Source organism: Chinchilla lanigera, unplaced genomic scaffold (assembly GCF_000276665.1).
Source record: "Chinchilla lanigera isolate Chin_1 unplaced genomic scaffold, ChiLan1.0 scaffold00064, whole genome shotgun sequence".
Classification (NCBI taxonomy): domain Eukaryota; kingdom Metazoa; phylum Chordata; class Mammalia; order Rodentia; family Chinchillidae; genus Chinchilla; species Chinchilla lanigera.
Window position 1 is genome coordinate 1,324,092 of NW_004955465.1, and position 15,430 is coordinate 1,339,521.

Genomic DNA, 15,430 nt, shown 5'->3' on the forward strand with positions numbered 1-15,430 from the left:
AAGGGTTTGGTCTGGCGTGGAGATGGGGGCACTGGATAGCAACTGTGCACTGGGTAGCACAGGACATCTGTCCTGCTGCAGCTGGGCAGATGGCAGAGAGACAGGGACAACAGCCACACTCGGTCCCCGAGGAATCGAGTGTGGCCAGCAGCCAGGAGAGGGGTGGAAGCAGATCTTCCCCAGGATGGCTCTGTGAACCCCTGGTCAGGGACCCAGCTGAGCGCACCTGCATTTCTCACCTCGAGACCTGAAACAGAGCAATGTGTGTTGCTTTATGCTGCTCTGTGTGGCCTTTCTTAGGGCAGCACTGAAAACTGGTCCCAGAGTGGAGAGGGGGCTGGCGGAGCCCGCGGTGCTGGAGCTGCCCGTGCCATCTACGGCGGGCGCTCTGTGGCGGCCACTGATGATCGTCTTGCAGGAGGCTTTGGGGAAGAAACCTGGTGTTTATGGCTATTTCTAAGGTTTTTTTTTTAGAGAGTGGACAAAACTTAGACTATGTAAAAGACCTTGGTTTTTCAAAAACATTTCTGCTGGGTAGATCCACCTGTGACTTTTTTACCCAAGCAGAACCACTGTGGGGTGGAGTGTTTCCTACGTGTGTGGAGGAGGCTGGGGTCTTCCACACCGTACGCGCACGGAAGACGTCTCTCTCCCAATCAACAGTTGGCACCAGGGTTTTCTTGGGGATTGTGTGCGGGCGTTGGGAGATGACATGAGACTCCCGCCTTTGGATGTGTGATGGGGATTCACGCTGTTCTAGACTGCTATCCTGACCCATCCCACACCTCATTCAACCAGCTTGGTCTCTTGGTTGACTCTTGTGGCCACTGGTTCTGCATTCTTCCCTTTGCCCCTGTGCTCTGGAAAGTGGCTGCTTGTATGGGGCAGAGGTGGCTTAGGTGGCTCTGGTGATGTCCTTTGGGTGTGGGTGTGGAATGGTGGTCTACGCTGCTTCTCATGATACAGTACTGCAGTACAGGGCGGGGTCACTGGCTCTCTGGGACCAACATAGCTGAACTGAGCTGTGCTGCTTTCCTGTCCCTGCTGCTGTCCTGACCACTGCAGTCCTTGTGTCCAACCCTAAGCTTCTGTCCTCCCATGCCCCCCTTCTAGTCTGTACGTGCCACCTACAGGCAAGGAAGGGCCGCCAGCTCCTGGAGAGGGCTTGTTATAGGGCTCTGGCTCCTGCATTCCTCCCTGCTCTTGCCAGCCCTGTCTCTCCTGGGCTGGAAGAAGCAAGCTTTCCTTTTTTCTCCTAGGGGATGTCCACGCTTGTGACTTGCCAGTATCATATCTCTATCCTCAACTTTAGCCTTGTCTGTATCCCGTACAGATGTTGAACAGTGGGAAAAGGAAATTGGGTTGCACCTCAGGGGCACTGTCCCCGTGCTAGATGTGAGACTCAATCCCTAGATGATGCTAATAATGCTCATGAAGCAACTTGAGGAAACTTGACAACCGACAGGGGCTCCTGTTCGGAGATGCCTGGGTCGAAGGCTGGAGTCGTGGGACAAGCGGGTCAGGTACAGACAGCATTTGTACATTTTCCGTTCATTGTCAAGTCCCATCACTGTCAGCCGCACTAACTTCTTTCATTGGTTGTGACCCCCTTTCTTCGACAAAGGAGCTAAATATGGGTCACCCTGACCCACTTCCATCTCAAGTTCAAAATTAAGATGGAAACGTAAGTTGCTGTGGGGCTTCAGCGGTCAGCCAGCTGAGGATCGGACCCCACCCCCTGTCCTGGTTTCCGCTGCTGCCCACACAGCCACGGGCCCTGGCCCAGCCACCTTTGGTGCCGTGTGCTGCAGACACCACGCTGTGCACACGGGCACGGGTAGCTGGTGAAAGCGGGAACAGGGGCAGGGGCGGTGTCTGGGTAACACAGGGCAAAGAGTAGCCTCAGCAGCCTTGAGACAGGGTGCAGAAGTCAGGATCAGGCTGGCTCTGAGGCCAAGCACTCAGGGTTCGAATCCCAGCTCTTCTGTTCCCTGGGTCTTGGAAGCCTGGCAGGTTGCTTACTGTCTCGGGGGCTCAATCTCCACACAGCATTAGCGCCAGCCTTGCCCGGGTGATAGAGACTGAGAAACAGAAATGTGTGCAAGACGCTCCGCCCTCTGGGTGTAAAGTAAGTGCTTGGTGAGAGAGTGAGAGGCTGCAGTTGCTGGTTTACGTTGTGTCAGCGGTACTCTGAACATGGGGGACTCGTCTTATAAGCTGGGAAGTTGTGTTTGCCCAGAACTCTCCTGGGGGGAAACCTCTCCCATGGGACTCTTCCCAGGTGACCCGGAGGAGAGGCCAGGGCCAAGTGGGATCGGATGAGTCTTCCAGTGTCACTGCTGTCCTTGCACTAAGTGAAAACGTGTGTGATTATGTGTGTGAATACGCGTATGTGGAGTCACGCAGAAAACAAATTAGGAGAAGGGAAAGTAAGAGACAGAAGTGGGAGGAGATGGGGCTGACAGGTTACCCTGTCCGTTCCTATGCAGCACTTCGCTCTGCTAAAACTTCAGAGTTGTCTTTGATGTGCTTTTTTCCCCCTGCACTCTAAACTGAAGTTCTTCTTAATCTTTCTGGCATCACAGATTCTTTTAAGAATCTAATTAATAAGCCTCTTTCTCAGAAAACTGGACATCAGGATTTATATATAACTGTCGTGATCAGTCCAGTTTTAGTGGTTTCTTAGGTCCTAGATCAAGTGGCTTTATTTTGACTGTGGTACATGGTCTGAATGACAGCTTGAACATCTGAATGATGCATGGCCAGACTCCTACACATGCTTCAGAACCCGGCTGACGTGTCACCTGTCCTGCTTTCTTCCAGGCCCAAATTATTTGGGCAGCCCCCCACTTGATGCTCAAGCTTCATGTTTACCCGCCTCTTAGATCTGCATCCTGTAGTCATTCCCTGGATGAGCCCCTCCGTGAGCTTCTAATTGTCGCTTTCCTTGGTTGGGCCTGGTAGCTAGGAATGGTGAAGAAACAGTGTGTAAACAAAGCTAATGCAGAGAAAGTGGGGGGAGGAAGCCCTGTCTGACAGGAGTGGTGCGGGCTCCTCCAGGCTGCCTGCAGGAACAGCATCCGTGCGGTTTTCTAGGAGATACGTGGCCATCAACACAAGAGGAATCAGCAGGAGGGGCAGGTGGGAGAGTAGCAGATTCCACCCTGATTAGATAAGGGAGCGTGCAGTCGAGAAGTGCCGGCAGGCAGGCAGCAAGGCTGGGAAGCTGCAGGCTGAGGGTGTCAGCATGGGCCCTGTGACAGAGCAGACCGTCTGATCACGGGCAGCAAGGGCCACCTACGCAGTGGGTACGCAGAGCCGGTGTCTTTCCTTGGGGGTATCCCTGGGAAGCTCCCTCCTAGGAGGAACAAGGGACCGTCACATCAAGGATCTGCCCTTGCTAACGCCCTGGTCTCTCCTGCTGGTAGAGAGACCTGAGCCGGGACTCAGCTGTGTCTTGCAGACCCCGAGTTCTGCTTGGGGTGGCTGCAGACCTCTTGCTTGGAAGCCGTTCCTAGGGCACCATCTCCCCATAAGGGCCATGGATATTTTAGCTCAGCTACAGAAAACACTCAGCAGGCTGTAGAGGAAGCCGGGTTTCCCTTTCCCCCTTGAGAGCCCTCGGGAGGGTGGTAAAGCTGCTTCTGAAATTATTTAATGTAAAAGCTCTGACAGAGCAGGCACCCTGCTCGCCGATAGCACTTCCACCAGCGGAGGTTTCCATCCCTTTCAGGCCGCTGCCAGCCTCAGCTCTGAGAGTAGGTGGGAGGGTGTCCTCCCGCTGCCAGCACAGTGCTCTCGCCTGATGTGCTCCTGAGGGCTTCTGGTATTGAAAAATAAAGCAGGTTGAAGACCGAAGCCTCCCAGAGGCCTTTGCAAGGGAGTAAATGGTCTGTGCAGAAGAGGGTTAGGCAGATGTCCCGGTGTGTCCTCCGCCACCCGCCCACGGCCATGCTGCACTGTGTGGACAAGGGTGACATTCCAGGATACCCACTTCTGTGCACAGGGACAGCCCCCGGCGTGGGGGCTCCCAGGCCCTCAGTGGGAGCAGCAGGGTGACCGCCCCATCCCACCCCAGGGCACCTAGGAAGCCGGCCTGTTCCTCTCACCATGAGTATCCTGGTCTCTGTTGAAACTCCATCCACTGCTTGGGACTGTCGGGGCTTAGCATGGACATAGCACACTTCCTCCCAGGCACTGTCCCCCTGCTTTCTGTTTCGCACTGGCTGTGGCTTTGGAGTGAAATAGGACCTAGATGTTCTCAGTGCCTTTGCTTCATTCTCTGCAGCATGCTTTTCTGTAAGGTTGTTTGAAGTCGCTGAGCTTCTGATCTTTGGCCTTCGAAGGAGGGTGCCTTGTGTTGCTGTAAGACAGCGTAAACCCGCAGCCCAGAGCGTGCATGTCTTGGGGAGCTCTGAGGGGCACTGGGTACAGGGATGGCTCTCCTATCCTTGCTGTAACACGGCCCCCTCACAGTGAGAAAGCAGGTTCTCCCCTCACTATGCAAGGTGAGGCGGGACAGCATTTTTTCCCCTCATAAAGAGGTTCTGAGCCATCAGAGCAGGAAGACCAGGCCACAACGCCTGAGCTTCGGACACTCGCACAGTTCAAGGTCAGGATGCTTGGCCCATCTCACTGGGTCACAGGGACAAGGAACAGGTCCATGAGAACTGGGACCTCCGACACTGCAGGTCACTTTGTCAACACTGAGTGCTGTCCTTTGACGATCTTGTCTCATTAGGCTTGAAAACTAGTATTTTTTTCAGATCAAAACATCAGAAACTTAAAAATCTTGGGGCTGCAGATGCAGTTCAATAGAAGGAACGCTACTTAGCATGTGTGAAGCCTTGAGTTCAGTCAATCCCCCGCACCAGAAAGAAAAAGCAGTCCTGACCCTGCTAATTACAGTGACCCACTGTAAACACGTTGAGGTAGTCCATTCTGGCGTTTTGCTTTGTCTCTTCAGAGTTGAGGTCCAAGTATGCCTATGAATAGAACCCTTTTCTGATAACATTACCTCATAATCATCTCACTTGCCATTGAACGGCCTTTGTGGGCATCATCCTCAGTGGCTGTACAATGTTCTATTATATGGCCCTAGCCCAGTTTTCATATCCATGCTTGTAGTGTTGGCCATTTGCCTTGTGCCTAGCTTTTTGTTTTAATAAATGACGTAGTGAGATGCACCTTTGGGCATAAAGCTGTGCTTACATTTTTAGATTATTTCCTTGGGATAGCTTCCTAGAAATTTCTTCTGATTTTTGAGGACATTGTATGTTAAGGTACTACCTAGGCCCATCTGTGCAGCATGTATATCGCAAAAGACTTCAGGCTCAGGTGGTGTCGGTTGACAGTCTGTGCAGTTTTCCCGCCATATGCAAGACATAGTGCTGTGGACACTGGAGACACTAAACTCTAGGTTTATCCTTGGGGAACTTATTGGGTAGTGTGGCATTACAGTATGCACAGATATCCTAAAGAAAGAGATGCCTGGACCTGTGAGAATCCAAGTGTGAGTCAGGACGGCATAGTTTGTTTGTGGGTATTTCATCTTGTCTTTTCTGGAGCTTTCATCAGAGTCTGCAGAGCTGCTCAGAATGTCCCATTCAGTGATTATTGGGAAGTACACGGTAAGGGAGGTGACTTATTTTTCTCTACTTAGTTTTTACAATAGAAAAACTTTTTTAAAAAAACTACCATCCAGGCCGGAGGTATAGCTCAGTGGTGTAATGCCTGGCTGGCAAGCACGAGGTCCTGAGTTTGAGGCCTGTTACCACAAAAAAAAAAAAAAGCCAAAAAACCCTACCATCCATCTGACCAATAGAGTGAACTGAGGAGATGGCAGTCCGATGTTCTGGTTTGGGGACCTTGAGGCAAAGTATAGCAAAAGCCAGAGCTTATACCCCACGGGTGTGAGGCAGATCTTGACAGTATTTGTCACCTGTCCCTGTCCATTTACATATATAAATCTCTGCCTGGCAGTGTGAGCCCAATGCCTATGAGATCAGATCATCACAATGTGCTGTTATACAGGTGCATGGCCGTTTTCGAGATACAGACGAATGTTACCTCATCCCTCTGCGAGAGTCCCTGCCCTCACCTGGTTGCTAGGAGTTAAAAGAGCTTCTGACTGCACAGGGCTGGTCACGAGGAGGGCCAGCCCCGCTCTGCCAGTGTGGAAAAGGCAGAGAGACGTGGCCACTCTGGGGCTCTGGGGCCAGAACTAGATGTGCACCTGGAAGTTGACGGCTAGTGTAGTATTTCTTTTCTCCAGTTTGCCCTGATCACTTCAACTGTGCGGCCCGCTCCTGCAAGATGGTTCACACTCCAGGCTGCACCGAGCAGACATCTGCAGGGCTTCCACGAAACCTGGTGTTGGCTCAGCTTGTTCCAAGAGTTCCTAGGTGTCTCATTATCCTACTTCTGTCGGGGTCACTCCCCCACATCTGCAGCTGGAGTCCCCAGGCTCCACTTGACAGTGTGTGAAGACTGGGCCACAGGCACACGCCTTGACTCAGAACCCCCAAGTCATGTGACCTTGCATGTGTTTTACCAGGCATGCTAACAGACCCGTGTTTTGTTGTTTGAGTTGCAGTTAGCGGTTTCTCCACATCCAGCAGAGTTGTTTTTCTCTTTCCCTGACGCTTGGCTTCTGCAGAATAAATCCCCTTCAAAGTCCCTGTCCCTCTTTGATCTTTTGTTCGTGCCAGATCCAGAACCACTTAGTCTGCTAAAGGGCTCAGGCAGCATCTTGCAGTCCCTGTAATTTATATACCCATTACAGACATCACACAAGACTAATTCTTATGTGGCCTGAGTGTCACTGGCCAAAAGCAACAAACTCTACCCTTGGGCAGATGGGGTGGGGGGTATAGCCCACTCTTCCATGTAACAAAGTCTGTGACCACTGCCAGCCCTAATCTAGAATGTTAAAAAAAATACATATATAAGGCTCCAAATGCAACCCTGAGGGAGGGGGAGGCAGAATGCCAAAAGCTTAGACCTTCAAAGGGTATCATTAAGAAATTCTTCCTCACTTAATTAAACTCCCTGGGCTGGGAATTAAGCTCACATATCCTGGTTGTGTCTAGATACTGCTCCCCTTATTCTAAAAACATTCAGGATATTTAAAATAATAATACCTTTTATTTATTTATTTTTTTTTTGGTTTTTCTCCGGTACCGGGAACCGAACTCACGACCTTGCGCTTGCCAGACAGGCGCTTTTGCCGCTGAGCTAAATCCCCAGCCCAATAATACCTTTTAAATTAACATAGTTTACACATAAAATATTTTGTATATAAGATAATCTTAAAAGATATCGGGTGCTTCCATAAAACCATGTTATTGTATGTATATATTTTGTGTTATTTTATAAGTAAGACAATTGCTTATAAAATGTTATAGATTTGTGAAAATATTAAAGCACTCACTTATATCAGTAAATATTTTAAAATATAGGTTATGTAAGTATATTTTTAAAACTTTACTATTTAAATCAACACCAATGACTTATTATAATTAATTAAGTCAATCGGACTTCAGTACTTAGAGTAATGTTGTGGTGTATATGATGTATTTTATATAAGGAAAAAGTGTGGTTAAAGTTTCACTACCAGAGTTTCCTAAGTGATAGTAAATAGTAATAATTGTACATAAATAGCATCAATATTTACTAACCTAGGGGGCGGGGCTCACACTCCGGCGCCACTGCGCCGCCTAGTGCCCGCTCCGTGCGCTGACCCGCTGTCCTTGCTCCCCGCAGGCATTGGCAAGAACGTCATCTGCGACCGCACGGCCACGCCGCTGGACGCCTTCCGCATGATGTCGGCGGCCCACTACTACCCCAAGCTCATGAGCATCATGGGCAACGTGCTGCGCTTCCTGCCAGCCTTCGTGCGCATGAAGCAGCTGATCCAGGAGGGCTACGTGGGGGAGCTGCTGGTGTGCGAGGTGCAGGTGCACGGCGGCAGCCTGCTGGGCAAGAAGTACAACTGGAGCTGTGACGACCTGATGGGCGGCGGCGGGCTGCACTCGGTGGGCACCTACATCATCGACCTGCTCACCTTCCTCACCGGCCAGAAGGCCGTCAAGGTGCATGGGCTGCTCAAGACCTTTGTCAAGCAGACGGACCACATCAAGGGCATCCGCCAGATCACCAGCGACGACTTCTGCACCTTCCAGATGGTGCTGGAGGGCGGCGTATGCTGCACTGTGACCCTCAACTTCAACGTGCCCGGCGAATTCAAGCAGGATGTGACCGTGGTGGGCTCGGCCGGGCGCCTACTGGCCGTGGGCACCGACCTGTACGGGCAGCGCAACAGCGAGGCGGAGCAGGAGCTGCTGCTGCAGGATGCTACGCCCGTGAGCAACTCGCTGCTGCCCGCCAAGGCCTTCAGCGACATCCCCGCGCCCTACCTGCGTGGCACCATGAAGATGATGCAGGCCGTGCGCCAGGCCTTCCAGGACCAGGATGACCGGCGCACCTGGGACGGCCAGCCGCTCACCATGGCCGCCACCTTCGACGACTGCCTGTACGCGCTCTGCGTGGTGGACACCATCAAGAGGTCCAGCCAGACGGGCGAGTGGCAGAACATCGCCATCATGACCGAGGAGCCCGAGCTGAGCCCCGCCTACCTGATCAGCGAGGCCATGCGCCGCAGCAGGATGTCCCTCTATTGTTAACGTGGACCTGGTGGGAATGCACAGTGGGGGAGAATAAATGTTATCTAAGAAGGGGGCTGCTGGCCCGGTCAGGGACCCCAGACAGTGTTGTGGACCGAGCACTACCCGGGGAGTATTCAGGAAGGCCTACCATCCCTGCCTGCCCCTGCTGGGTGTTTCTATCCACGGGAGGAGGTCGAGCAGCCCTGGCTGCCCTGCAATGTGAGAAGCCAGGAGGGGTTGCTTCCCTCCCTACCTCATCCACCCGGGCACCTTGGCCTCTGGGAAGGCCATGGGTGTGCCAGATGGTGAGCTCATGTCACTAACATGCCTCACAAAGTCTCTAGCATGCCTGTTGGCCTAGGGAGGAAGTTCAATTCCAGGAAGCTGCTTTTGATTCTTCTTAAGGTGTCTGAAGGAAAAGTAGGTGGTAGGAAGGTGCAGTTTCCTTAATTAGGAAGCGGGACAGTGGCTCTCCAGCCCTTCCGCTGCTGCAGTAAGGGAGCCTCAAGCATAGGTAGCATAGCACAGGTTCTCCCAGGCTGAAAGGTGAGACCACTATAGCGACGCAGGGGAGGCGGGGAAGGAACTGTTCCTCTGAGCTTGTCCCCAGTGGGACAACCACAAAGAGCTTCCAGGAAGGGTGGGAGAGAGGAAGCAGCGTTCGTGGTCACCTGGCTCTCCAGGCAGCACCAAGAACACCATGCTGCAAGGGGTCTGACTATGAGAGTTCCTCTGCTGCCCTCCAGGACCGGGGACAGCCTTGGGCTGTGTGAGTTTTCAAACCGAAGGGAAAAGACCAAGCCCTGGAGCTGCAGCGGGCTTTACCACTGATCTCTAGTTAGCAGTTGTACCCAGCTTTGTGGATATAAAAGAGAAGCCTTCACTTCCACTCAGATAGAATTCCCTTCCCTTAATGAGAAGAGGTGAGGTTGTTTTCCTTTGCTTTAGCCCTGGCTCTCAAGATGTGGATACCTGAAAACTTCAGAGTAGACATTAAGCAAAAGGACAGCAAGGACATAGTGTTCAGGATTTCTAAATTGGAGGTGTAGGAATCTCGGAGGGGGAAGAAGTGTAATGTTGGGAAAATTTCTTCTGCCTGCTCTCCTGTTGCTTTCTTTTTCCCCGCTATTTTCAGAGGTTTCATGAGTGACAGGAAGCACGAGCCAAAAGGAACACCCAGTCGTGTGTAGCCACACGTGCATGCGTGATTGTTAAGCTTCCTATCATTAAGGCGCACAGATATCATCTTTTAAAATTCAGATTTGGTCTTGAAAGAAAGACTATGTCAAGCACATTTTGAAACCGGGGCATTATTGTTTCTAACTTTTCACTCCCTGTGAAATATTTGCCAAAGCCGGATGTGGATGCTATTCCTTGAAAGGCTACACAACTTTTGTTCACGGGCTCACTGAAGTCACACAGCAGTCTTTGGCGTGCAGTGGAGTGTGGACTTCTTTGCAGATAACCAGCAGTAGAATTAGAAGGGGATTTACATGATCTGGTGTCCACTCCCCGCCTAGACTTTATCCAAACATGCAACACCTAAAAACGAACACATCCTCTGTCCTCCTCCCTGGGGTCAGTACATGTCAAAGCCCCTGGCTACCCACAGGCACACTGTGGGTGTGTCTAGACACCAAAGGGAGGTCACTTATTTTCTGAGATGAAGGCGTAAGGATTGCTCGCTCTGCTTCCCATGGCCTTACTGCCACACAGCAGAGTGAGTCAGCGGAGACTCGCCGTGCCTCATCGTGGTCCTGAGTGAGTTGACAGGTTATGGTCACTTCATGGTCAGCATTTCCAGTTTTGCAGTGGTCAGCTGACTGGGTGAAGGGAAAGTAGATGACTCCATAGGCCTCATTTCTCTAAGTCATAGGTATTCCTGTGGGTTCGATTTTATGTTTGTGTACTTACCTGATACACGAGAGATCCCAAAGGCCTCAGGGCTCTGTGATACATATTCAGTGTCTAAAACAAAAATTCTCATTTGAGGCTGGGAGATATAAAAAGAATAGACTTTAAAAGAAGCATGAAAAAATTTTAGTAAGTGTACTCAAATTTTAGCTACTGAAATGCATGTAGTAGGTAGATGTAGGAACAAGGAAGAATTAAGATCTAGGTCGTTCTTTTTTTTTTTTAACAGAAGAATGACAGCAGTGGGGAAGAGATTTCTTTAATGTTCCTTCTGCTCCTGTCCTAACCACGTGCAAAGCGCTGACCAGGATCAGCAATCTGAAGCTGAAGCTCTAAGCATTCATCAATGTTCTGTGGGACTGTCTCAAACCCAGTACGCTTGGGGGGTTGGGTATCACCCCTAACTTTGGCCTCAGACTAAGTCCCAGCAATAATCCAGCCTCTGTGGCTTTCATTGATTCAAAGCCTGATGGAGGCAGCATGGATAGTGTCCCCCTTGCCTAGCTTGTTCCTGTTATTATGTAGAAGCTGCTCTTTGCTGTTGGTCAGGGTTTTTGCCTGGTATCCACAAGTGTTTGAGAAGTCTCAGACTTATCTGGAAAGTTTGGAGTCAGTGACTACTGTCAGTTTCTCTAAGACTGCTCCCTTCCCTGAGAAAATGGCGCTGTGGGAAGCCTCCCATGTACCTTAGCACACCAAGTCCCAACTCTGTTGGGTTAGCTGGACTCCGCAGGTGCAAGCCCAGCTGAGACTGGCCAACTCCAACACCTCCCCTGCTGTGTGCATGGTATGCAAGCACACGAGCTCATGCGATCCCTAAGCTGACCCTAGAGTGCTGGGGACAACCGTTCTCTTCACACAGGAGAAAGTGACCTGGCCAGCGTCACACAACTAGCAAGCAGAAGTAGGCTCACTTAATCCAAAACCTTTCTTCTTTCAACCCAATTTGGGCTTTGGCTCTTCTTCCCGGGTGGGAAAAGCGCCCCCTGTCCAGCCCTGGGGTGTCTGGGTCAGCGCCGTGATAAGAGCAGATGGAGATCTCCACACCCGCCTACGGAGCAGGGCACTACCTCTGAGCTTCTGCAAGAAGTGAGTTCCTAAAGCCCCAGACAGAAGTAGTTGATTCTTTTTTTCTCTCCTTCCAGAATGAAAATATCACTCAGCTTCCTTTAAAATGGATTTTCCTCATCATTTTTTGATTATAGGTGACCAAGTACACCTCAGAGTTGGGGATTTTCAGAACTTGATGTCTGTGCTAGATGGCCGTGGACTTGGAGGGGCCTGAGTGTAACATAGGGAAACTTTTCACAGGCAGCGGGGCTTTTAAGGTTCATTTGCTGTGACTTGGACTTCAGCTGTGCATTTGAGCCCTTTCAGTCCTCACTCTCGTCATCTTGTGCGGCAGCTGCGACTGTTGCCTTTGACCTGTGTTTACAAGTTAGCTGGTGAGCACAGGAAAAAATCAGCTGCTAGTGATATCCTAGGGCAAAGAAAATTGCAGTTGTATGTGAAGGGATTTCAGAGTCTAATATGGTAGTCCTTGCACTTTATATCCCAGGAAGAGTAAGTGATGGCTGAGGTCACCTCACTTCTTCAGTGATAGGAAACCTGGCTCTATGGCCCACCCTGCTGCACAGTTATGAGCTTTCAGGTGGGGACAGGAAGCTCAGAGAGGGAAGTGACCAGTTGTGAGGTCCCGGGACTGGTCAGTGGAAAAGTTAGAATTAGGCGTCAGACCTGCATTGGACTGCATTCCCCGAGCTGTGGCAGAAGCTCACTTGTGTTTTGAATGTACTTCCCAGCTGTTTAAAGTTTTCCATTGTGACTGTAATGTGAACCATTGTCTGTAACTTGTATTTATTTGGCAAGGGTGGGGCATACATTTGGATGTTCACCTTTGGGTTGTATGTATATTGCCCCTCTTCCCTGTTGCTGGATATAAGTGTAGACTGTGACCAGGAACCCACTGCTGGTCACACTCCACCCACTGACCATCAAAGTCCTGGAGTTCACAGGAACAAAGTCATGACACTGGGGAACTTGGTGGAAAACAGAATCAGCTACAGAACCCTATATTTCAGTTCCATTTTGGGGAGAGGGAAGAGGGCTAGGAAGGAAAAGTTGAGCGTGTCTGAAGGGTGGTTTCAGAGGCTTTGTAGGCTTTGGGCACTCCTGGCCTGTCCCAACCTGGACATACAAGCAGAAGATTGTCCAGGTTGCCCCAGAATGCTCTTCTGTGCTTCTTTACAAGTGATGGGTTTAGTGGTCCCATTGGAAGCCAGTGCTGTATCCAAGTGACCACAGTTAGGAAGGGAAGGTAGCAGCCTATTGGCCCTTTTCTCCTCTACATTGTGGTCCCTATTGGCTGGAGCCCTTGAGAGGGCCACCAATGTGGCTGGCTGTCTCTTTACGGCTCCGGAAGTGTTGCACTTCCAAATCTGTGCCGTCCTTTGGGTTCACACCAGCAGTGGATAGAGTGATACAAAGAACCTACTGAATGCAATGGCTTGATGCTTCACGTGGCAGTCAGAGCCCAGCTGGGCATGGAGTACACATTAGCCAGGGAGCCGCCATGTCCTTACCTCTCCTCTTCCTCGATGCTCCGTGCCGTCCTCTGCAGCCACACAAGGGCTAAGTTACTAAAAGGGTCCCTTGGTTCCTCCTCGTAAACACAGTGACTTACTCGTTTTGCCAAGTGAAATACCAAGTGAAGAAACAAAAGCTGTGACCTGACCCGCTCCTTCGTGCTGCCCTGTGCCTTGTCCATGGGAGGGAAAAGTATCTTGCAATTACGGCTTTCTGTTTGCTGCCTAGTGCTTTTCATTTGTTTTGTGTGTATGTGGTTTTTTTTTTTTTTAAACCAAAATTGCATCAGTTTTGTTGTCTTTGTCCAGCATATATTTATTGTGTTCTACAAACATGAGTATATATGTATGTAAATGTATAAAAAATATATAAAAGTCAAGGCATGTATACTAGATATTTTAAAGAGTTAATTTATCAAGGGAAAAAGATGTGTGTTATAAAGTAAACAGAGTCTATATTTTATATATAATGTAGATAGCAAAAAATAGCTTATAAATTATAGAAGGTTTTGGTTTTCCTTTTTTATTATTAAAGCAAAAAACAACAACAACAAAGGACAATGCTGTTTGTGTTTTAAAGGCCAAACTACCATGGGAAGTGGCCTTCCCGTGTGTCCTCCAGTGAGTGGTTTGGGGTCTGCTGCCCCGGGCTCCTGGCAGATGCCCTTGTTACCTGTGTGAGGCTTGGGCTTGGGATCCCCTCATAGCCAGCTGGCCTGGGCCACACCAAACATGGCCTCCAACTGGTTTCCATAGTTTGCAGTGGTGGGATAAAAGGGTGCAAGTGGCAAATAAAGATTTCAAAGAAAATACAAAGCCAGTGGTTTCTCATTTCCTACACCCAAGGGCTCATAATTTAGGCGCCTGCCCAGTTTGAGGGCTGGGAGCACAGAGGGGTGCATGTGAGGTGAGTGCGTGCTGGGGGCAGCTGTCACGGGTCAACATCCCTGCAGCTGAACAAGGGGAGTCGACTGACCTTCCACTTCCAGTTGAGAATCATTAACTATGAGAAGTGGGCCTATTGGGTTCAAGCCCTCATTTTGAAAATGTGAAAATGGAGGGGTGATGATTTATGTAAGACCTCTTATGGGGCGTGTGTGTGTGTGTGTGTGTGTGTGTGTGTGTGTGTAAAGCTAATCCAAACAGGAAGATAGCATAGCTTTCAGAGGCAGGACCAAATTTTAGCATCCCCCTGTTATTTTAGTATTAATGACTAATACTGCACACCACACTCTGAAAGGCCTTTGCTAGCAGGTTCACTTACTGTTTACAAAGGGATCTTCACTCACTTATTTTCAGCACTGTTTAAAGAGCATCCGCTGTGGACCGAGCTCAAGCCAATTTGAAATGTGTGTGGTGCAGGTTGTCTCTTGGATGGGCAGCCCCTTCTTTTTAACCCCTTTCTGGGTCAGAATGCACGGGAGTACGTCTTTGGGGCCATGCTTTGTTTTTACTTCAACAGTTAAAAATTAGAATAACACAAAACCTGACACCTCAGTATGCATTTCTTCCTGAGCAAGTCCTGGCACTGATGCACTCCGAATGCATCAAGCCACCAAGCCAATAACATTGCTGCGAAACCCCCATCTCCATAGATTGTAACTGTGCACACATACCAGACTCATACCTTGTGGTGCTGTAGAAGATCTCAGAGCAGGTCTAAAGCCGTGAAAGAGAAGGCTTTCAAAGCTAAATGCACCATCAGCCAAATGTGAAGTATCACTGAGATAGGACCCTCTGTGTTTCCTTTAGCAAACTGACCGACACAACACCTGAGGGAAGTCTTAGACTTCCTAAGCATTTATAGAAATTTTTGATGTAGGAATTAGTCATTCCTTTATCAGTTTTTGGATTTTGTTAGTGATATTGGTTTCTCCCAATTTGAGGCCCTTGTCTTGCTTTGTAAACCAGGGATTACGTGGATCTAGCATCCCTAATTTGAAATCCAAATGTTGTGAAATCCAAAAGTTGTTGAGTGGCAACATAATATAGAAGAAGTTTTGGATTTTGAAACATTGCAGACTTTGGATTTTTAGAGCAGGGATGCTCAGCAATGTACAGATATTCCAAAATCCCCAAGTCCCTGAAATCTGACACACCTTTAGTTCCAAGTATTTGTGACAAGGGATCCTCAACGTTTACTGCCTCCTGTTAATATCACAGGATATGAACAACTACTTTCATCTTCTGTACGTGTTGCCTGAAATAAACAGTCGCAGTTACATAGCAGGTCATTCAGGTTGTGCTTAGTGGCCAACCATGAAC

General features: G+C 49.7%; 1 protein-coding gene across 5 annotated transcripts in view; it reads left to right on the forward strand.

Annotated features, from left to right (window-relative positions):
- Gfod1 (glucose-fructose oxidoreductase domain containing 1) overlaps nucleotides 1-13,981 on the forward strand; it is a 102,156-nt gene extending 88,175 nt beyond the window's left edge. For all 5 annotated transcript variants that reach the window (XM_005398800.2, XM_005398803.2, XM_013521857.1 and 2 more), the window contains exon 2: nucleotides 7,765-13,981. In XM_005398800.2, coding sequence (XP_005398857.1) covers nucleotides 7,765-8,684 — 920 coding nt within the window. In that variant the 3' untranslated portion in view covers nucleotides 8,685-13,981. The remainder of the gene's footprint in view (nucleotides 1-7,764) is intronic.
- The last annotated feature ends 1,449 nt before the right edge of the window (nucleotides 13,982-15,430 follow it).